This window comes from Bidens hawaiensis, unplaced genomic scaffold (assembly GCF_021521415.1).
Source record: "Bidens hawaiensis isolate Kalapana, Puna unplaced genomic scaffold, B.hawaiensis_p1.1 tig00001179_1, whole genome shotgun sequence".
Classification (NCBI taxonomy): Eukaryota; Viridiplantae; Streptophyta; class Magnoliopsida; order Asterales; family Asteraceae; genus Bidens; species Bidens hawaiensis.
In genome coordinates, this window is record NW_027491068.1 from 1,281,031 (window position 1) to 1,303,060 (window position 22,030).

At 39.7% G+C, this 22,030-nt stretch overlaps 2 protein-coding genes across 3 annotated transcripts; both read right to left on the reverse strand.

The window, feature by feature from the left end:
• Positions 1-12,011: 12,011 nt before the first annotated feature.
• Positions 12,012-13,499, reverse strand: LOC143561823 (uncharacterized). Its single transcript, XM_077049798.1, has 2 exons — positions 12,840-13,499; positions 12,012-12,680 (listed from the first exon to the last, which is right to left on the reverse strand). Exons 1-2 carry the CDS (start codon positions 13,041-13,043, stop codon positions 12,012-12,014), a joined length of 873 nt encoding a protein of 290 aa, XP_076905913.1. The 5' UTR covers positions 13,044-13,499.
• A 6,797-nt stretch (positions 13,500-20,296) lies between these two features.
• On the reverse strand, positions 20,297-20,855 carry LOC143562452 (small ubiquitin-related modifier 2-like). Of its 2 annotated transcripts, XM_077050243.1 has the most exons (4): positions 20,681-20,855; positions 20,635-20,646; positions 20,455-20,602; positions 20,297-20,361 (listed from the first exon to the last, which is right to left on the reverse strand). In XM_077050243.1, exons 1-4 carry the CDS (start codon positions 20,789-20,791, stop codon positions 20,297-20,299), a joined length of 336 nt encoding a protein of 111 aa, XP_076906358.1. In that variant the 5' UTR covers positions 20,792-20,855. The 2 variants fall into 2 exon arrangements, 1 of the variants encoding a protein (XP_076906358.1); XR_013140490.1 differs by lacking the exons at positions 20,297-20,361; positions 20,635-20,646 and having other exon boundaries at positions 20,421-20,602; positions 20,708-20,831.
• Between the last annotated feature and the right edge of the window lie 1,175 nt (positions 20,856-22,030).

The window sequence follows — 22,030 nt, forward strand, 5'->3', positions numbered from 1 at the left end:
TTGGATGGATTTCTTTTGTTTTTGTAGTTATGTCGGCCTTGGATTTTTTGAAGAATGATGATACTTCAGACGTTGGATTTACGGATGTTGCAGCTACTCCTGGGGATGATGCTGTGGTTCGAGGGAAAGAGGGTAGGTTCGAAGGTTCAGGGTATGTTGAGGTTCTGAACGTTAAAGGCTTTACCAAGGCTGCTGCTCCTAAGGCTTCAACTCGTCGTTCCACACGACGTTTGTTGAAGTCTGTTGGTCCATCATCTTCTCATGAAGCGGTTGAAGTTAGTGATGATGTTCAAGTTGCCGAAGATCAGGGTCCGAGTGTGGAGGTGGAAAAGGAGCAGGGCTTGGTGGTTTCCAAGAAAAAGTCAACTGGTAAGAAGGCTGTGATGGCTACGGTTCAAGGGTTGGACAGAAATCAGGTTTATGTGCCTGGGTGGAATGTTAAGGTTGGGGATAGCTTTAAAGATCCGGAAGTTTGTGCTGATGTATTGGCTAACTCGTCGTTTCACACTATTTCTGAGATGGAGGGTGATTCCATGTTGTCAAGGTTAATCCTTAGTTCTTGCAACCTTTCTACCCTTTTAGTTGAGGGCGTTACTCTTTTTCAAAAGGGGATGCAGGAGTATGAGGAGTTTTCGAAGATGAAGAAGGAAAAGATGAAGGCCTCTATGACAGCCATGAAGAAAGAGGTTGATGGTTTTTCAAAGAAGGAAGAAGGTTATGTGAAGAATATTGACGAGTTGTCCCGTGGCCATGAGGTTGAGATAGTCGGGTTGAAGAAAGCAATAGAAGCTAACAGGGCTAAGTTGGATGCTGACTGGGAAGCCTTTGAAGTGTAGAGGAAAGCCTTTGAGATGGAGAAGGAAGGCTTGAAGGTTTCGGTCACCCAAACCACTCACGACAACCGGTGGCTAATTGAGCACGGGTTTCATCAGATTGTGACTTACATGCTTCATTCTTCTGAGTTTAACTTGGTGTTGGGCGATGTTTATACGAAGCTGCTGGGCTATGGGAAGCATTTGGGCTTTGTTGCTGGCTTCAAGCATCACGAGCTGGTCAGCCTATGGAGCAGTCGCCCATGTTTAACCGTGAAGCTTCCAAGCTCTTCTCAGACTCAGTTCGTGCAATGGAAAGGCTCACTTACCCTTATGTGGGTGAAGTTTCGCCATGCTATGGTAAGCCTCTTTCCGTTTTGCGGGGCTTGAAACCAGCTGGCCTTGATGACAAAGTTTCCAAAGAGGTGCTTGAGTCCTTGTCTAAGAAGCGCTCCCGTTCCGGTGATAGCGAGGAAACTTTATCTGGAGATAGCGACAGGTCTCATGTGGCAAGCCTTGAAGGTTCGACCGTTGCTGGTGGTGGTCCGGAAGTGAAGAAGTCCAAGAAAGGAAAAAGTGGTGAGTCTAGTACATCGAAGCCTGTTTCTGATGCTTAAACAGTTTATTCGTAGCTTTCTTAGCATTATTAAACAATGTTATGTATCTTTGAACAATTTTAGGTTCAACATGAAACCCTTAAGGTTTCTGCTTTTATGGTTGTGTTTGGCCTTTTTGGCCTTTTGAACATTCTCATGGGAATCCTTGTGATTTTCTTTGTTTAGCCTGAATGGCTTGTCATGGATGATACTAATTATGGCCTTAAAAGGCCCTGTTTATGAATCGTAATGTTCTATGTATTGTGTTTAGGTTTGCTTGTCTTGTTAGTTTGATGTGTTTTTTAGCTAACTTTCCTTAAGAAGTTTTAGTGCTGCAGTCACTTTAGCTTCAAGGCTTCATTAGGTAAAAAGCACATGTTGGCAATCCTTTGTATAATTACTTAATGTATGTTTGCTTCGTAAACCTTTTTCAAAGCTTAAGGAACGGATTGATGTAGGCTGTTCAGACCCGTCTATGAGACAAGTTTTGTTTGAAAAAATTTTCGAAGTCTCATGGAGTTGGATTGATATAGGAACTCACCCCTTATATAGGTTCACTTAACCCTTGAACCTATTGAGCGATGTGGCCTGGGAGCTCATCCCCTTACATGGCCCTTGCCATGGAGTTTCTTGCTAGGTTCTCAACCTGATTATAGGATAGTTAAGACAAGTGATGATAAAGACTTCATCGTTCATTCAAGAGATATTCGTTTACAAAAAGGAGAGCTATACATCTCTTGAAATACATTTTAGGATCTTGACTAGGCATGGAACCTTTTAAGGGTTTTGCCGTACCAGTGCCTTGGAAGCTTTTTGCCTTCTGAGTCGGCCAACTTGTAGGATCCGCCCTTGTGAGATTCAAGGATTGTGTATGGTCCTTCCCACTTTGGGCCTAGTTTTCCTTGATTTTCTTTCTTGCTGGCCTCATTGTTTTGGAGTACAAGATCTCCTGGTCTGAAACGTTCGTGTTTCACTCTTGCATTATAACAAGCTTCCGTTTTTTGCTTGTACTTAGCCTCTTGTATTGCGGCTTGATCACGGATTTCTTCAAGGAGTTGCAAATTCAAGATGGTCTCATTGTTGTTTGATTCGAGGTCCATGTTGAGTGTTTTTTGAGTCACAACTCCGACTTCGGCTGGGATTACAGCTTCTGATCCGAACACTAGGTTGTAAGGTGTTCGTTTGTGGCTTGTTTTTTCGGTTGTTCTTATTGCCCATAGAACATTTGGGAGTTCTTCAAGCCAATTGTTGTTATGCCTTCCCAGCCTTGCTTTGATTCCTTTTACAATGGTTCTGTTTGTTCTTTCAACTTGGCCATTGGATTGTAGGTATGCAACTGAGCTGAACACTTGGGTGATTCTGAATTCTTTGCACCATGTGCTAAAAGGCTTCTCGGCAAATTGCTTCCCATTATCTGTGACCAATACTCCTGGCAGCCCATAGCGACAAATGATGCTTTCTCATACAAAGTTGATGACTTGTTTGCCCGTTATTTTTGCAAGTGGTTTGACTTCAGGCCACTTGGTGAAGTAGTCAACGGCTACTAGCAAAAATTTTACCCCACCATTGGCTGGTGGGAATGGACCAACGATATCCATTCCCCACTTGTGGAATGGCCAAGCCGAAGAGATGGAACCAGATCGTGTTTAGGGCTTTTGGAACCGGTGCATGAATTTGACAAGCTTCACATTTCTTGAGCTGTTCGGTTGCATCGCGGTGCATCATGGGCCAGAAGTATCCAAGGTTCATCAACTTTGCAACCACCGTTCTTGGCCCAAAATGAGCTCCACATATTCCCTCATGAACCTCTTTGATCAGATATTGGCTTTGTTCAGGGCCCACACATCTTAGTAGTGGTGCAAGGTAGACCTTTTTATAAAGGGTTTCTCTATGCAACACATACCGTCGGGGCTTGATTCAAACCCTTTCAGCCTCTGTCTAGTCCGAAGGTAACTCACAATTTTTTAGGAACTTTTCTGTAGGAGTCATCCAATTGGGACCTTCTTCAGTGATTACATCTTGAACCTCCAGTTCTTGGATTGAGGGAGTCTTCAACACTTCAACCAAAACTCTCTTGGTGAGGTGTGCAAATGTGAGGGATGCTAGTTTGCTCAGGGCATCGGCTCTTTTGTTTTGTGATATTGGGACTTGCTTGATAGTGCACTCTTGAAACGTGGTCATCAACCCTTTTGCCTTTTCACGATACTTCTTCATGTTGGGCTCTTTTGCTACATAGCTATCATTGACTTGACTTGAAACAAGCAACGAGTCTGTGAAGACTTGTAGCTTTTGGATCTTCATCTCTTTGGCAATCTTCAGACCGACGATCAATGCTTCATATTCAGCTTCGTTGTTGGTGGTTTGAAATTCAAGTCGTAGAGCATATGTAAATTCTAACCCTTCGGGGTTGATTAAAATGAGCCCAGCTCCTGACCCTTCGATGCTGGAAGCTCCATCGGTAAAAAGCTTCCAGGCTTCGGGGTCAGAAGGTTCAGTGGCAGTTGTATGTACTTCAGGAGTGACTTGCTTCGGGATTTCTACAATGAAATCCGCCAAGACTTGGGCTTTGATAGCTTTTCTTGGAACATAGGTGATATTATGCTCACCTAGCTCCACAGCCCATTTGGCCAATCGACCTGAATTTTATGGTTTTTCAAGCACACTCTTGATGGGTTGGTCAGTGACCACTTGTATAGGGTGTGCTTGAAGTACCTTCGAAGCCTTCTGGCCGTTTGAATTAAGGCCAGAGCAAGTTTTTCCAAAGGAGGATATTTGATCTCTGCCAGCTTTAATGTTTTACTAAAGAAATAAACGGGTACCTGAACTTTGTTTCGTTCGATGGTTAGAACCGCGCTTAATGCTTCTTCAGCCACCGAGAGATAGACAGAGATCAGTTCTCCTGTTTCAGGGGCTGTAATGGCCGGAAGTGAAGCCAAGTGTTGCTTCATTTGGTTGAAGGCTTCCTCCGCTTCTTCCGTCCACCTGAAGTATTTTTTATTTGTGCAACCCTTTAACGTTTTGAAGAAGGGTAGGGATTTTTCAGCGAGATTGGAGGTAAAACGCTTCAAGGCTGCAAGCCTTCCGTTCAGACTCTCCACTTCTTTTTTGCTTTGTGGAGATCTAGTTTCAAGAACAGCCCTGACTTTGTTGGGATTGGCTTTTATGCTTTGTTTCCCCACAATGTGTCCCAAAAACTTGCCTTCTTCGAACCCAAATGAGCATTTTCCCGGGTTGAGTTTCATATTGATCTTCCTCAAGTTTTGGAAGGTTTCTTCTATGTCGTCAAGCATTTGATGCTCGGTTTTGCTTTTGATTACCAAATCATCGACATAAGCTTCCAGGTTTCTGCTAATTTGGCTGGAAAACGCTTTGTCGATCAAACGTTGATATGTTGCCCCGGCATTTCGTAGGCCAAATGGCATCTTTTGATAACAAAAAATACCCTTGTCCGTGTGGATGCGGTTTTTTCTTCAACTTCCACTTTCATGAGAATTTGATGATAACCCTTGTAAGCATAAAGAAAACACTTAAAGGGATGGCCGGTTAAAGAGACAACCTTGAGGTCCATCTCGGGTAAAGGATACCAATCTTTCGGGCATGTCTTGTTCAAGTCTTTGAAGTCCATGCACATCCTCCAAGACTTGTCAGGCTTTCGAACCATGACTGGATTAGCCACCCAAGACTGATATTTGACCTCCCATAGGATTCCAGCCAGGACAAGCTTTTCAACCTCTTGGCACACTGCCAAGCTTCGTTCAGGCACCAAGCTCCGCTTCTTTTGGGCGGTATTTTTAGCTCGTGCCCTGCAATGCTTCGAGGGATGCCGGTCATGTCTTCCGGGCACCAGGAAAATACATCGTTATAGCGTACCAACAGTTTCTTAAGGTGTGATAAAGTTTCTTTGGAAAGGCTTGTGTTTACCCGTACCTTTTGTTCAGGATACTTGGGGTTTATAATCAAGCCTTGTTCGTCATCTTCATTTTGTGAGCTTTCCCTTTCAACCGTGCAAATCTCTTGGGTAGGTTGAAGGGTTGCAATTCCCATATCGGTGGGAAATTTTACAGCACCTTGACTAACCGAGACAACCATGTTGAACGCAGCTTGTCCTGGCCTTTCTATGATTACATCATAGTTGGAAGGTATGCTGATAACCACAAAAGTGAGTGGTTTGGTTTTCTTCATCTTGCCTTCACTAAAACAGACATCAAGGGTTAGTTGGCCTAAAGGCTTCAAGGGTATATCGGCGATACCTTTTATAGAAGACCCGGAGGGTTGAAGCCTTGAGCGTTCTTCCTTACTTAGTTGATTGAAGAACCTTTCATACATGATCTCTGTGGCCGACCCTGTGTCAATGTAGGCTTTGCTTGTTTTGAGTGTTCCCACGTTCGCTTCTACCACCAAAGGGTTTGAGAGTAAGTCACCTTGAGGTGGGGGGAGGCAGACACATTGAAGCTCCCAAGCCTCCAAGAGTTATCGTTTGTGGGGAACACCTTGGTCTATATTCACCATATTCACTTCTTTGCTTTTTCTTTCAGCCATCTTGTCCCTGACCCCCTTTACCAAATGAGCCAATTCTCTGGACTTAACAACTTCTTCAATTCTTCTCTTGAGTTGAAAGCAATCGTTAGTGTGGTGAACTGAGTGGAGTTTTCGTTTTTCTTACTTTTGGGCAAGGGTTGAGGAGGTCGGAAGTTGTGTTTCACTTCTTCAGTGGCAAGGATTTCCTGAGGCGTTTTGGTTAGAGCTGTGAAGTTCACAGTCTTCTCCCTGCTTGGAAGGTTCCGACCTTCAGGCCTTCGTTGATCTGAGCTCCTTGGGTATCTATCATAGGGACTGAAGTTCCCTTTCTTTCGGTTGGGGCTGTTGCCTCGCCAACTAAGAGCTCTTTTTCTTTGTTCTTTGAAATCAACAGCCTCTTCTCCTCGGATATGAGCCTCAGCTCATTCGAGAGCTTCTTCAAGGGTTTTGAGGAGGCACTTGTTAAAGTCCCTTGTAAGGTACTTAGAGGTGATGGCATTCATGAAGCCTGCCACCCTCATTTTTTCATCGCCCCCCACATATGTCAACCCTTCTTTCTTGTACCTTTCGTGAAATCTCGAAGGTTCACATCATCTTTTTGTGTTATCTGAAAAATAATGTGGCATCCTTGACGTACCTTCTTTGTTGTGAAAAGTTGGCCAAGAATCCTTTGCTCAGATCATCGAAGCTTCGAATGCTTTGGGCAGGGAGGTCGTTGAACCATATCCTGGCTGATCCGACTAGTGTTTGCATGAACATCAAACAACATTCAGCGTGGGACCACTTTTCGATTCTGGCTGCACCAGTGAAGATCTGGAGGTGGTCTTCGAGATCTTCAGTTCCATCATATGTTTTTATATGGGGTGGCATCTTGATTTTCGTTTGAGAGTCATAATCGGAAATTTGTTGAGAGAAACAAGATAGGTTACCGGGCTTATAGGGCTTTGCAAGGTCTTCTTCTACCCTTGTAGCATGATTATGACTCGTTGCTCCTTGGTGAGTGCTCAGAGCTTGGTTGATCAGCTGGGTCCAAAGGAAGTGTGCCATCATTTGAGCCATCATCTGAGGCATGAGGTTAAAGCCTTGAAGGCTTTCAGGGGTTGTTGCTGTTTGGTTTGTTCCCATGGGGGTGCTCATTGCTGCACTCCGAGCCAAGGGCAAGACCGACATGGCCTGCTCCCACGTAGTGGCTGTAGGAGGAACACTTGAAGCTGGTGACTGTTATATTTGGTCGAGAGTGATCTCGTGCGCAAGGGGGTGTGAGGTGAACAAAGGGAAAGCCGTTGGGCTTGGTCTCCCATAAGTAAAGGAGAGGGGTTAAAAGGTTGGCAGGTTACACTTGGACCAGCTTCTAAATGAGAAGCGGCCGGCCTTGAGCTCTAGAGGGGAAGGTAGACGTCCGAGTGACAGTGAGGGCTCTGGATCGTCATACTCCAGCCTTAATCTTATCCCCTTTTCTCTTTCTTGGCTCACGTGTTGGTTAAGAAGATGCCTTAGTTGCAAAAAATATCGTGATACCCCTTCCATCGTCAAGTCAACACGCTCTGGTGTTTTCGTAACTCCTGCATAAGGAGAAGGAACTCCGGATCGTGAAGGGGTTGGAGTTCGAAAAGGTGAAAACTCAAGGAACAAAGGTTTCGTCGGAGTCCCTCCCGGGGTGGAAAAAGGTGTGGTAGCCGCCGGAGTTTCCTGGCCGGAATTTGGTGTCGGTGTTCTTGACACTTGGTTGACTTCGTCGGGAGATCCACCTTCCGACATGGTGATTTTGATTAAAATGGAGCTACACTACTGGTCTTTAAGGTAAAGTAAGCGGCCTAGCCCCACGGTGGGTGCCAACTTGTTGCTACAACAAAGATAAAAACAATGATAGTGAAGAGACTGGTTAGGCTAACAAGCTTCAAGGGTTCCAGTTAACCTAACGCAGGTCGTGGTGTCCCTCTACGTTTGCAAAACGTAGAGAGAGGTTCGCTAGTTTGTTGTTAGTTTTTATAGTTCACCGGAGATCCAAGACCGAGGTGTTTGAGACCGGTTTTTGGATGAAGTTTTTGGTGAAGCTATGATGTTTGTGAAGTAAGAAAGAAATAAGCACAGTGCTAATTTCTCAAGGAAGAAGAGAAGATCAGGGAGTATATGTTAACTCTCCAGATCTGATGATCTCTTGTTTATGGCTGGGTTCTCCTTTTATAGAGGGAGAGATGCAAGCCTTTTATCCAGTGTATAAACTAGTTAACCTCCAGTTTGCTTAGGGAGTTGACCTTTTATGGGGGGGGGGGGGGGGCTTTTGACCATTGGTCCATAATTATAATAATATTACTTTTTCTGAGCATGTCCCTTGTTCAGAGGGAACAGTGATGTGAAAAGTGATTTGACGTTATACTGTTGCACGTGGTTACTGTTCACGTACTTGTTTACATAAATTTGGACGGGAAACGAAACTTTTATCCTTTTAACCTTTTTAGCGTTAATGTGTGAAAGTCATTTTATTAATTACTTGGGCTACCCCCGTCATTAGTAGCGATGGCGGAGCTAAGATGGTGTCTTAACCTGTGAGCTGTGTTCGCCACATCGATTCCCTGTTAGTTGAAATACCTCATCTTCATGGTATGGGTGATTGTTGTGACGTTATGTCTCTGTTTTCTTTATTTTGTATGTGTGGCGTGGTTAGAGTTTGTCAAAGTGTGATTTTGGACCTGTGGTTGTTTTTTTGTTGTTGTTGTCATTGCTTTGTGTTCGATTTGCATCTAATGGTCGTTGTTGCCTGCAACTTTGTTGTTGTTGGCTGTCAAATATTGTTGTGAAAACCGATGATTCATTTAAATGTAATCTTTTGAGTCATAAGAGAAGTTAGAAAAATAACGAGATATGTGATCGCATAAATGTTTAAGGCTTTATTATATTAAGTAAAATACATGTATTTATACGATTTTAGTATTTACCTTCCTAACCAATAATAGTATTGCTTTGACTCTCAGGTTTGGCTTCTAGGTTGGTTGACGGTGGTTTTTTACAAGGACCATGTTCGGTTAAGATGGTATAACAAACAAGCTGAAAGGTGCAAACTACAATGCGAAAAATGTTTGAAAATATAAGTTGTCTATTGATGTGCGTGAAGTGGTATATAAAATTTTAACAAAAAATGACAAAGCACAATGAGTAATAAAAACCTAGAATACTCTAAACCAAACCACTAGCAACAGGCAAGTGAACCTATCGGGCGTAGAATAGCTATGGGAAGACCGGGAATATCGAACATTAGAGACACTTATTAAATTAACGAAACTAGTTCTAAAAGCTAATTTAAAGAAATAATTAAGAAAATATATATTTTTGGATTTATTTATTTATTTTATTTTGAAACCAATAACTAATTAAACTAATTACTTAAGTAAATTAAAGTAAACTAGAAAACTAAATTACCGAATAAAACTTTAGCAAATTCAATTGAGTGCAAGAGTTACCGGGCTTTTATCGGTTACGGGAAATTGCTATGAGAAACGGGAATCTAAATATATGAAGCTCTAGGAAACCTAATGGATCCCTAATCACTCTCAAGATGTCACCTATGAGGAAATCCCAGAGATCATGTAAAAACACCGGCTTATTAGTTCACCAACTATGATTAATTACTCTTAAAAAAACAGCTAACCCGTCGGTTTCACTATCACAATGCACCTAAGTACACGGGGTGGTTTTTGAACAGTCTAAAGAACACGGGTAAACAGTGAAATTAAGGCAAAAATAGGCAAGACCGCTTGTTGGATAATTTAACCTAAAACCCTAACAGCACAGACAAACCCGACAACTTATCACCCGTCGGATATCTAAGTAGGTAAGAATATAAACTTCTAATAATATGCCAAAAATCGGTTTCTATGGTAAAAGAGCTCAATAAACCATAAACAAGTTGCAAACACACAGTAAACAACCCAACATGCAGCCTATTATCAAAAGACTTTCAATCAAGTAACATGTGAAACATTCATTCAAGCACTAGTCAAAAGTAAATACGCATGAGACACATCCAATAAAACTAATCAAAACTTTTAATTAATCAAAATCCCATTAATAAAACCCGAAAACCGACAAGTCTAAAACAGTCAACAAAACATCATCACAAGCCTAGATAACTAAAAAGGTTTAGCCGACAATCATGTTCAAGAACAAAACTAAATTAAATAAACAATTTTGCTCATATAATAATAAATCAAAAGTGACCTGCTTGCTTTAAATAATGATACTATTCTGCTTTGTGCTTGCTGCTGCTTCTCTGACTTTGTCTCCTCAACCCAAACGAAAATAATAATGATAATATCTTATGCCCACTTGTGTAAAAAGAATATTGATTTGTTTCTTCTGCAAGTTGCGGCTCTCCTCCTCTTCCTCCGACTCACGTATTATGTATTTGTTTTCAAAGCTGGTCCACCAAACCACCATATAATTAAACCTACTCATTGTCTCTTAAAACCTTAAAAGCCGACACATGAGCCAAATATGAGTAATATTCAATAAAAGCCTAGCTCAAGAGTACTCAAAATAGTAGGGAATACATATATAATAATACGTATATTTTAGAGCATATCAAATATCCCCACACTTAAACTTTTTTCGTCCCTGAAAAATATATTTTGCAATGGAATCAGAATTCAAGACTAGTTTTCAAAACTTATAGGTTATCTTTTAAGCACAGATAAACGCAAAAACAGCGATTGCCGATATTGTTGTCCACTTAAACCCAGCCACCATCCTCTCAAGCCCCCAATTGCATTACGCGTTTTAAAGTTCAAAGCTACGGCTACACCTACCCCATCTCAGACAAAGAGAGCTATAAGAAATAGAGTCGAAGCAGACTGGCTCGACAAATCACCATAAGCCAAGGACTCGTTGATGGTACTAAGTAGATGCACTCGGTGAAATTTGATGGATGAATGGTCCTGTAGAGGTCGTACGAGCTATTCCTAAATATTATTGGACTTTGTCCTATAAATTCCTAATTTGATATTTATTGACTAAGAACCTTCGAGCCCCAATAGTGTATCCTGAGAGTCACTATCCCCTTGGTAACACGTAAACTCTAAGTCCCATCTAGTATGTGCATCTTTGGCCTCTTTTACTGAGAATGCTTCTTTGGCATTTTTCATTACATAACTTTCTCATGGTCATTTGCTTTTTGGACAAACTTTTCATAATACACTTTAAAAACATACTTCTCTTTTTCTTTTCTTTTTTTTCTCCCTTTTTTTATTTTTTTTATTTTTTTATATCACCCTAAAGTATATAACTATTTCTAAGATCGTAAAAAGATAGACATATGGTGGTGTGCTGGTTTGAGTGCGTCTAAGTCTTACCATCTCAAAGTTTTTACATTATGGTAATCCTCCCTAAGCATCAAAATTCGGTTTCATAGTTTTTCAAATTATTATATATAAGAAATCTGCTAAAGTGGACTATCAAAGCTAGTTGGGCCTACCGACACATCCCAAGTTTAGTGTATTATCTTTTATTTAATCACATATATAATAATAGTTTTAAAATACCAATCTCAAATTTTTCTATCATTTTCCATTATTTGAATAAATTTTCGTTAAATTTTTGGGACATTTTTTTTAATATTTTTTAAAACTTTTTGATTTTTTTTTAATATAAAAACGTCAGTTTCTCATCCCCACACTTAAATTTCACATTGTCCTCAATGAGACAAGAAAAAGACAAAAATTAAGGCGCATTCAAATATAAGTAAAATGGAACAGACTCCCCTGGTAAATATGACGATATTGTCTTGCGAGTCGTGTCTCCAATTCGAACAAAAGCCTCACACTCTAGTGCTTTCTACCAAGCTATCACTTACGAAGGAAAGCGGTAATCAATAAACAAATGACCTCCCCACACTTGAATCAAACCATGTATCATCATTCTTTCACAAGCAATCCTGAGGCAACCTGAAAGCAAAAACAGAAAACACACGGCCAGCAAAAGAAAGCAAGAAGCCCCAAAACAAAACAAAAAAAATAAAAGCATACTACCGGGTTGCCTCCAGGGAAGCGCTAAGTTTACAGAAAAGTCTTCAGCCAGACTCGCTCCTGAAATCTCAATCAGGAGGCTTTTCTTTTATCCAACCCCGGTCTAACCTGTTTAGTTCCACCCGTCCAACATATATAATCACATAACACATAGTGAAACTAAAATGTAATCTAAAACATTCAAATGGGTAGGACCACCAATACTTAAACTTACCCGGACCAAACCTAATAGGTGGCATATAATGAGGAAAATGGTTTGTCTTGCATTTCAGTGTTGTCCCATAACTCTTAATGTACCATCTTTGAACCCTCAAAACATACTGATCCAAGCATTTTCGCACACTCTTCTTCGGATTTTTCAACTTCGGTGGCGATCCACTATCTAGTTCCTTCACATACCTGCTAAACTTCATATGATGTGGCGACTCAACTACCATCATATTCTGATCCTCTTCATTTGCCACTAACTCTTCTTTTCTGTTTGGTGCACGCTTGATCTCCATTGTTGGCTTCCCCATGATTAGTGTTTCTAAGTATATAAGATCGCCAACAGGGTCAAATTCTCCATCTTCTTCATAAACTGGTAAAGCCACTAATTCTTCACCAAAGTCATCCTCCCAAGATGGTGCATGCTCCTCCTCTTCGTCATCTTCCATCTGGTTAAGTGGCTCTTCAACAGCATCTTCACTTAGATCCGTGTAATCCACCGGTTTCAACTCCATCTCCTCTATCACGCCCTCATCATCATCACTCCAGAAGTTATCATCTGCTGGTTCTGCTTCATAGCTAGAAAACATGGGATACTGATCGGCAGATGTAACTTCTTGTTGAATCGGAGGTGGGACTGGCTCGTCCATTACTGTCTCTGGTTCCAAAGTGATATCTTCACACACAACCTCATCATCTTCATAAACAGCTTGCTGCTCTTTGTAAGAAGGACTCTCAATTTGATATCTAGCACTTAACTCCTCTAACCTGGCTTCTAGTTCTTCTAATTTACGGAGCCTATATATTTCGATCAACTTATCAAGCCTAGCTTCCAATGCCTCTAGTTTCCGAATTATTTCATGTTCCTCTTCTTCTGTTCTTTCAAACATCATCTCTTTCTAACATCTTCTATATAAAATACTCCTAAACTGACTCGATCTATTAAACATATTAACTAGACTCGATTAAATAAAACAAAAACAAAATTATCCTAAAGGCGACTAGACACATTTAATCTATAACACTGATAGGCTTAAAACAAACTAAGACACACAAATACAAATATTACCAATTATTCAATTAAGTTCAATCAAAGCTAGTTACGCTATCTCCTAAGTGTCCCCGGAAACGGCGGCAAAAACTTGATGTGCGTAAAGTGGTATATAAAATTTTAACAAATAATGACAAAACACAACGAGTAATAAAAACCTAGAATACCCTAAACCAAACCACTAGCAACAGGCAAGTGAACCTATCGAGTGTAGAATAGCTATGGGAAGACCGGGAATATTGAACCCAAGAGACACTTATTAAATTAACGAAACTAGTTCTAAAAGCTAATTTAAAGAAATAATTAAGAAAATATATATTTTTGGATTTTTTATTTATTTTATTTTGAAACCAATAACTAATTAAACTAATTACTTAAGAAATTAAAGTAAGCTAGAAAACTAAATTACCGAATAAAACTTTAGCAAATTCAATTGAGAGCAAAAATTTACCTAGGCAAGGAATCTGAAATGTGACGACTCGGGATTTTATCGGTTACGGGAAATTGCTATGGGAACCGGGAATCTAAAGATATGAAGCTCTAGGAAACCTAATGGATCCCTAATCACTCTCAAGGTGTCACCTATGAGGAAATCCCAGAGATCATGTAAAAACACCGGCTTATTAGTTCACCTGTCAGTTCACCAACTATGATTAATTACCCTTAAAAATACAGCTAACCCGTATGTTTCACTATCTCAATGCACCTAAGTACACGGGGTGGTTTTTGAACAGTCTAAAGGACACGGGTGAACAGTGAAATTAAGGAAAAAATAGGCAAACCGCTTGTCAGATAATTTAACCTAAAACCCTAACAGCACAGACAAACCCGACTACTTATCACCCGTCAGATATCTAAGTAGGTAAGAATATAAACTTCTAATAATACGCCAAAAATCAGTTTCTATGGTAAAAGAGCTCAATAAACCATAAACAAGTTGCAAACACACAGTAAACAACCCAACATGCAACCTATTATTAAAAGACTTTCAATCAAATAACATGTGAAACATTCATTCAAACACAAGTCAAAAGTAAATACGCATGAGACACATCCAATAAAACTAATCAAAACTTTTAATTAATCAAAATCCCATTAACAAAACCCGAAAACCGACAAGTCCAAAATAGTCAACAAAACATCATCACAAGCCTAGATAACTAAAAAGGTTTAGCCAACAATCATGTCCAAGAACGAAACTAAAATAAAATAAACAATTTGGCTCATATAATAATAAATCAAAAGTGACCTGCTTGCTTTAAATAATAATACTATTATGCTTTGTGCTTGTTGCTGCTTCTCTGACTTTGTCTCCTCAACCCAAACGAAAATAATAATTATAATATCTTACGCCCACTTGTGTAAAAAGAATATTGATTTGTTTCTTCTGCGAGTTGCGGCTCTCCTCCTCTTCCTCCAACTCACGTATTATATATCTGTTTTCAAAGCTGGTCCACCAAACCGCCATATAATTAAACCTACTGGACCTCTTTTATTTTTGGTCCATCAAACCCACCAAGCCTTGCTTCTTGGGCTGCATAAAATGTTAAACGAATAATGCATCAGACAAGCAATTAAAGACCCATATACAAATATTAAATCATGAAAATAAGAATTGTGAAATATGAATCTCACGTGATGCACTTTTCTTTTCATTTACTCATTGTTACTTTTTCTTTTATTTAAGAGAAATCTATTTTTATTTCTATTATTATTATTAATAAAAGATTTTAAGTTAGTAAAAATATATCATTTTAACTCATTGACTCTTAAAACCTTAAAAGCCGACACATGAGCCAAATATGAGTAATATTCAATAAAAGCTTAGCTCAAGAGTACTCAAAATAGTAGGGAATACATATATAATAATACGTATATTTTAGACCATATCATCTATGATACGATGATTTATGACTGAGGATTGTGTTTATCGTTTTAATTAATGTTACATAAAGTCGTTTGTGTTTCGTAAACCTTAGGGGCTATGCAGGGCCGGCTCCGAAAAGACGAACATTTTTTAAGCCAGAGGCGAAAAAATTTTTGGGCCTTAAGTAAATAGAACATTTTTTTTTTTGGTTTAAACAATTTAATTTGAAGTGGGCTTACTTAGTTATAATTTGAGTTGTATAAAAAAGCTATGTATAAAAATAAACATAAAAATGTTTCAACTAAGATTAGGACCCACAACCTCTTGGTTAGATGTCATGTCTCTTTGCCACTAGACCAAGCTAGTAGTTATGAAATTATGTTGAAACGTTGATTATGCATAATCTTTTTTCATAAAAATACATATAATTTTTTTTTTAAAAAAAAAATCGAGCTTAACGGGGTGTCGGGTCTGTGGCTGTCGACTACCCGGCCACACCCCTAGGCCGGCCCTGGGGCTATGATGCTATGTTGAGCCCTTTGTTGGAATCCTCTCCGTATTTATGACTAATTTCATTTTCGCTTTGATAGAGAGGGTGTGATGATATGGATATCTGAATACGTTGTATTATATATATGCAGCCATGACACAAATACCTAATTGTTGTATCTTGGCTGGGCATTGATTAGGCTGAGGGGTGCGGAGCGCGAGAAGGGGCGCGAAAGCCCTTCCGCTAGCGCCCCGGGGCGCGAGCACCACACCACCGAGGCGCGAGAGGGGCGCGAGAGGGGCGCGAGCGCGGAAAAAGAGGCAGGCGCGGATGGGCTAGCGGCTGGGAAGAGCGTGAAGGGTTCTTGGGTTGCGTGAATAGAGCCGTTGGGCTCGTTTTTTATTAAAAAAAAATTTTTTTTTTTCTCTATATAACCTATATCAAACACAAACCAACAACAATATAACATACAATTTTTTCTCTCTATAAAACCTATATCAAACCCAAACCAACACCAATATCACATACCAATATCACATACCACACCCAAAACCCAAAATCACCCCATCTTCCAAACCTTTTTTTAAAAACATGGCTGGAAATTGGTACCCAAACCTAGATTCAGATTACAGTTACGACGATTTATGGTCGGCACCGGACCAAGCGATGTTTTATTCGGGGTCGCAACAATCATCCGGCTTTCAACCATCCAACATACAACCGTCTCCTAACTTTGTAGTTCCGGAGACACAAGAACCAGAAGGTGAAGCTGCGGGACAAAGAAGACGCGTCCACCGGAAAAAACAGGTTGCAACGGACGGGTCGGGTTCGGCTTCGACTGGAAGGACGAAACGGAAAACCACTCCGTGGTCATCGGATGAGAAGGAAGCCCTGTGTCGGGCTTGGATAGTCATTTCTGAGGATCGGCGCTGCGGTAGTTGTTTTAACGTTTTTAAAAATGATTTTCAATAAAAAAGTTAAATAAAAAAGTTAAATGACTTACAAATTTATTTATGCATTTTGCAGCGGACTACCAAAAGAGCAAGGTCTTTTGGACAAAGGTTAGGGAGACGTTCTATTCGCTCGTTGGGAGTACAGAGCGGAACGCCGATATGATTTCGGGTCGGTGGACCGAAATCAGAAAATTTGTCGGCTTGTTTACTAATCTGTTCAACAAGAACGCCGGTCGTATGAGACCAAGTGGCAGTGACGATTTGGCGGTTTATAATTTCACTGTCGAAGAGTGGAAGCAGGAGTGCCTGCGGAGGTATGGGACGGTGAAGACGTGGGACGGTGTAAAGGTGTGGGAGAGGTTGAGAAGGTGTTCTAAGTGGGTTGAGCTGGTGGCGCCGGACCTTGATGCGGAAGTAGGGCCGAAACGGACTAAAACTAGTTCGTCTGGAGCGTATAGCACTTCCGCCGGGTCGGATTGCCGGGTTGGATTCGATCTAAACGTTGCGGGGGAGGAAATGTCTTCACCGCCGAGGAGGCGGCCATTGGGAAGGGACGCCAGAGGCAAAAAACCGGCTGAGGGGGAAGCCGTAAACATCAACGATCTTGTTGAATCCCTCAATAAATTCAACAAAACCATGGAGGTGGTCTCTAATGACAAAAAGGAAAAAAAAAGAATGAGAGATTTGGAATTCCTTACAAGAGACTTCAGTAACCTAAATCCGGTCGACCAAATGCTGATGGAAAAACAAAAGGAACGTATCCGGAAGAGGTTGATCGAAGAAGACCAAGCCGAAGAATAAGAATAATGTTTTTTTTAGTACTTTAATTTTTTTTTTAGATATTAATGTGTTTTTTTAATTAATGTGTGTTTTTTTAAATAATTTATGAGTTTTTTTAATAATACGTTTTTTTAATACATTTATAAAAAATAAAAAAAAAACCGCTCGCGCCCCCTCTCGCGCCCCTCCACACCATGTCCCGGTGCGAGCGGGGGCTCCAACACCCATCTTATCAAGTTTCTCTCTCTGCCACACGTCACAATATTATTGGCTGGCGCCCCCACTCGCGCCCCCTCTCGCGCCCCCCACACCCCTCAGCCTTATGATAATTTATGTGGATCCTACCCTCACGAGTGATGTCTAAGCCTCCCCGGACTTACGAATATGTGACAATACCTCTTCATTAACCTTCTTTTATTCGTGGGTAGGCCCCCCCTTAAAAATCAGACACAACGGTTAACTTTGTTAATTGTCGATCATATTTATCATGGTTGCCCTTTAGCCACAATTATTGTTTGATTAGCAAGTTGTGTAAGGTCTTTGGCTGTGATAATATTCCAGTTTATGGCGTGACAACCTGTTTTGCAGTCGATGCGGGACCTGAGCCATCGTCAACATAAGGCTGAGGGGTGTGGGGGGCGTGAGAGGGGGCGCGAGTGGGGGCTCCAGCCAATAATATTGTGACGTGTGGCAGAGAGAGAAACTTGATAAGATGGGTGTTGGTTGTGGTGCTCGCGCCCCGGGCCATGGTGTGGAGGGGCGCGAGAGGGGGTGCGAGCGGTTTTTTTTTTATTTTTTTATAAATGTATTAAAAAAACGAATTATTATAAAAACTCATAAATTATTTAAAAAAACACAATAAACTCCACCCATCTTCCTTTGCCTTCTCACATTTCTCAAAAGCTTCCCAGTCACAATTTCTCTTCTCTTCTCTTCTCTTCTCTTCTCTTCTCTTCTTCCACCATACATATTAAATCATCAATGTGTCTTCTTTCTTCTCAAATCAATTCAACCCAATGGCTCTCACATCTAAACTCCACCCATCTCCATATCCAGTTACCCATTTCAAAACCCCCAAATTCCATCAATTTCACATCATCTTCACACTCTCCCTTCACCGAGAAACACTCAATCGAACGCTACCAACGCGACAACTGGGTCTTCAAAAACGAATCCGGTCAAAACCCATTACCCAATGAATCCAATTTCTCAACCCGAGATTACGAAATTGCCCTTCAGCTGCCGGAGCTGAAGAATCTGTTGCGGGTGTTGAGGGAGAAGAGGGAGAGAGAAAGTGGGTATGAGAATTCGGGTCCTGGGAATGTGTATTTGGTGGAATTTTTTTTTTTAATAAACAAAGAGCCCAACGGCTCTATTTACGCATTCCCATGCCGTTCACGAGCGCTACCCCTCTTGCGCCTGCCTCTTTTTCCGCGCTCGCGCCCCTCTCGCGCCCCTCTCGCGCCTCGGTGGTGTGGTGCTCGCGCCCCGGGGCGCGAGCGGCTGGCCTCACGCGCCCTTTCTCGCGCTCCACACCCCTCCGCCTAAAAGAATTTACAAAACAACAGTTTTTGACTTTTTGATTATTGCTTATGTTAGTTCTTTACTTTTTGGTGCTTATGATCAATGTTCAATAACTGTGTTCTGATTCATATTTTTAACCTCAGATTCTGTTAATTTCAATCATGATTTCCGCAGTACGTCTGAAAACAAGATTTGTTCAGGTGGTGGTGCCTGCTCTTTCGAATGGGTTGAGGTTGAGTCAACAGCCACTGTCCAAAAATGGCACGATGGATGCAAAATGGTTACCAAGGTTAGTGAAACTCGCTTCTGATATAGGTGTCTGTTTTGAATCCACGATTTCTTTGCATCCGAATTTGATAAATTCTGATTCGTTTAGTTGTAATTTTCGAACAACTCTGATAGTTTGTGTATAGTCTAAAGTCCTAACTGTTTAATGATTAGTCAGTACATATTTCTTTTAATTAATCATTTTGTTCTAATCTCACTGTTCATAGATGTATACTATCACTACACGTATATTTCTATTATGATTTGCGTAATTTGCTTTTTGTTGCAGGTAACACACCTATATTGTTAGGTGGGATTTGACATGTTTGGTATATGATGTATAATGTGAATACAACTATGATGTCAAAATGCGGGCTTGGTATTAAGCTGAGCCTATTTTAATTCCACACTTTTGAGATTCTTTCTCTTTATAACATGCCTGGACACGTTTACGAAGTTTGGTTATATATTTCCTTTTTGCATTTGCGTTTCCACTGGCGTTAACATTTTTAGATGTTATCTGGTTTGTTTTACTTTGTCACAAACACCGCGCAAGGCGTGGCGACACATTTAACTTTGTCAAAATCAACTCAAAAGTGTTGATTTGGTTATGGTGTGCACACCATATGTTCGATGAAATGTCTTATATTTGTATATGTATTCGGCTATGGTTTGCGGGGGGTCGAAATACTAGTTCTTTTATTTAAAGACCATTTGAATTATTGACTTGTCATTAACCCACGCATTCATCTTCATTTCATTTTCAGAAGGAAATCCACCTTGAAAGAAACTTCCGACTCAATATGGAACAAGCTATTTTTTTGTTGTCACATATGGGACTTAAATTCTAGAACTCCATAATATTAAAATGTAGTAGTGTATATTGAATTATTGAACCTAAGAACTACTCTTCATGGTTACCAAGATTAAATCAAACTTTTGCATAAATTTTAAGACGCATAAAAAAAATCAACTTCACCTAAATGCTTTTTTTTCTTCGTAGCAATTCAAAAATGGTACAAAAGCTATAAATGATACAGGCAGGCAGGCATAGTTTAGTCAAATCTATCAAGTCAACCAAGCACAAATACAAAGGCTGATCATAAATTAAAGTAGAGAGTCATAAACTTGGTTACATAAACTAGAAAACTAAACACATAGAAACTAGGAACAAACATAATCTCCATCCAAACTAAATTCAGGTTCAAACCATTTCAGATCCCACCACCATTTTGGTGCATCATTGCATCAATTTCATCACCTTCTTTCATCTCAAGTTGCAACATAAGTAACAACACAATTTTTACAAGTATCATCATTTTAATTAATATCTAATACTATAAACAAACAAGTGAAATGTTATTAATTACCTCATCAGGGGTCTTTTCGGCTTTAACTTGTCGTCCATCGAACAAAAACACAAATTCGTTCTTCTCCACAGATTGCGCATCACAGTAGGCGTTTATTAACTTCTTTAGCTGAGCATTGCGTTTGATCCTAATGGACACTTCAGCCCCGTACTACATATAATAAATCAACACATACATTTAACAGAAATTAATACCTACGTATATTAAAGCATAATGATAGAACCCAACTAAACAAACTGCAACTATATTATATACCTGACGCTTGACCTTGATATTGATATGCGTTGATTGAACAATATTAGGCTTCTTGTCTTCTTCTTCTCCTTCTTTCGCCGTCATTGTTATGAATGATAAAGATAAATTAATTCTAGGGTTTATTTGGTGACTGGTTCTGTTTTGTTATATGTGATATCAACGAAGGCGGTTTATACTTTATGGGAGTTTTGAAAAACTAAACTATATTTAATTGTGAATTGGGTTCCGGTATCTATTTGATTTTTTCTAGGTTCCAGTCGTTTGTACTACACCATGATTACTATATAGACACCACCTATAATATATGAGTCGTATTGTATAAGTGAAAGATCTAGTCTTGAGATGGTAATGGGTTGGGTTTGGGTCAGGTTTAAGTATTCTCAAACTCATACCCGGTTATGAAAGTTCATCTCAAACCCGTCGGGTTTTAATCGGAAAATTACCCATCAGGTTTCGGGTTTCCAATCGGGTTTTGTCAAATGACCCGTTGGGTATACTCAGCCTAAAACCTATCGGGTTTTGACAAAATATAACTTATCAATCACAAATAATTATTACTATAAAAATAAAATGTCTCAAATAATTGTTATAAACATGTTTCAACAGATAATATATTATAAATATTTAGAGTATATTATATATAAATATAAAAATAGTTATGTCGGGTATATAATAAGGTAAATGAGTTAATCTTATCAGGTAATCGGGTATTACAAATCCTAAACCCGTCCCAAACCCACGAAAATTTTCATAATTAATCCAAAACCCTAATGGGTCGGGTATTACCCGTCCCAACTCTGTCAGGTTTCAGGTTTCCCCATCAGGTTTCATTCCCATCCCTAATCTTGTTGAGTCACGTTAACCAAATCTATACGACTTGTATAGAATTATATTAATCGCATAAACCTATACTAATATAGTCGTATAGACCTATGAATTTTTTTTATATATTGTTTTTTATTTCTTAAATATACTTTTTAATCAAATTTGATAATCGAGAGAATACGGACATCTTTTTTGTATGTTTATGTAAATATCTTTTTTTTTTCTGTGTAAGACTCGTAAATATTAGTGTAAGTTAATAGCAAACAACTTTATTTTGATTTTAATTGACTTTGACACTCGGTTACGTTTTTTCTTACAACTAAATTGATAATCAAATATATTTTCTTTGTTGTTGATAATATAAAAATAAATATTGAAACTATTTTGATGTTGGTGAGACACAAGAATTTTATTACTTTCAACTCGTATTCGTTTGATTGTCTAGTTTTATTACAAAAGATAAACATACAAGTCGTATAGGATTGTATTACTCGTATA

Excerpts from the sequence above, each read along its gene's own strand:
- LOC143561823 (XM_077049798.1), bottom strand. The coding sequence starts at position 13,043 with ATGATGTTTGAAAGAACAGAAGAAGAGGAACATGAAATAATTCGGAAA. Across the intron at positions 12,681-12,839 it reads CTGTTTATGAAGATGATGAG|GGCGTGATAGAGGAGATGGA; the intron begins GTTGTGTGTGAA and ends GATGATGATGAG.
- LOC143562452 (XM_077050243.1), bottom strand. The coding sequence starts at position 20,791 with ATGACGGCGAAAGAAGGAGAAGAAGAAGACAAGAAGCCTAATATTGTT. Across the intron at positions 20,362-20,454 it reads AGCCGAAAAGACCCCTGATG|AACTTGAGATGAAAGAAGGT; the intron begins AGGTAATTAATA and ends TACTTATGTTGC.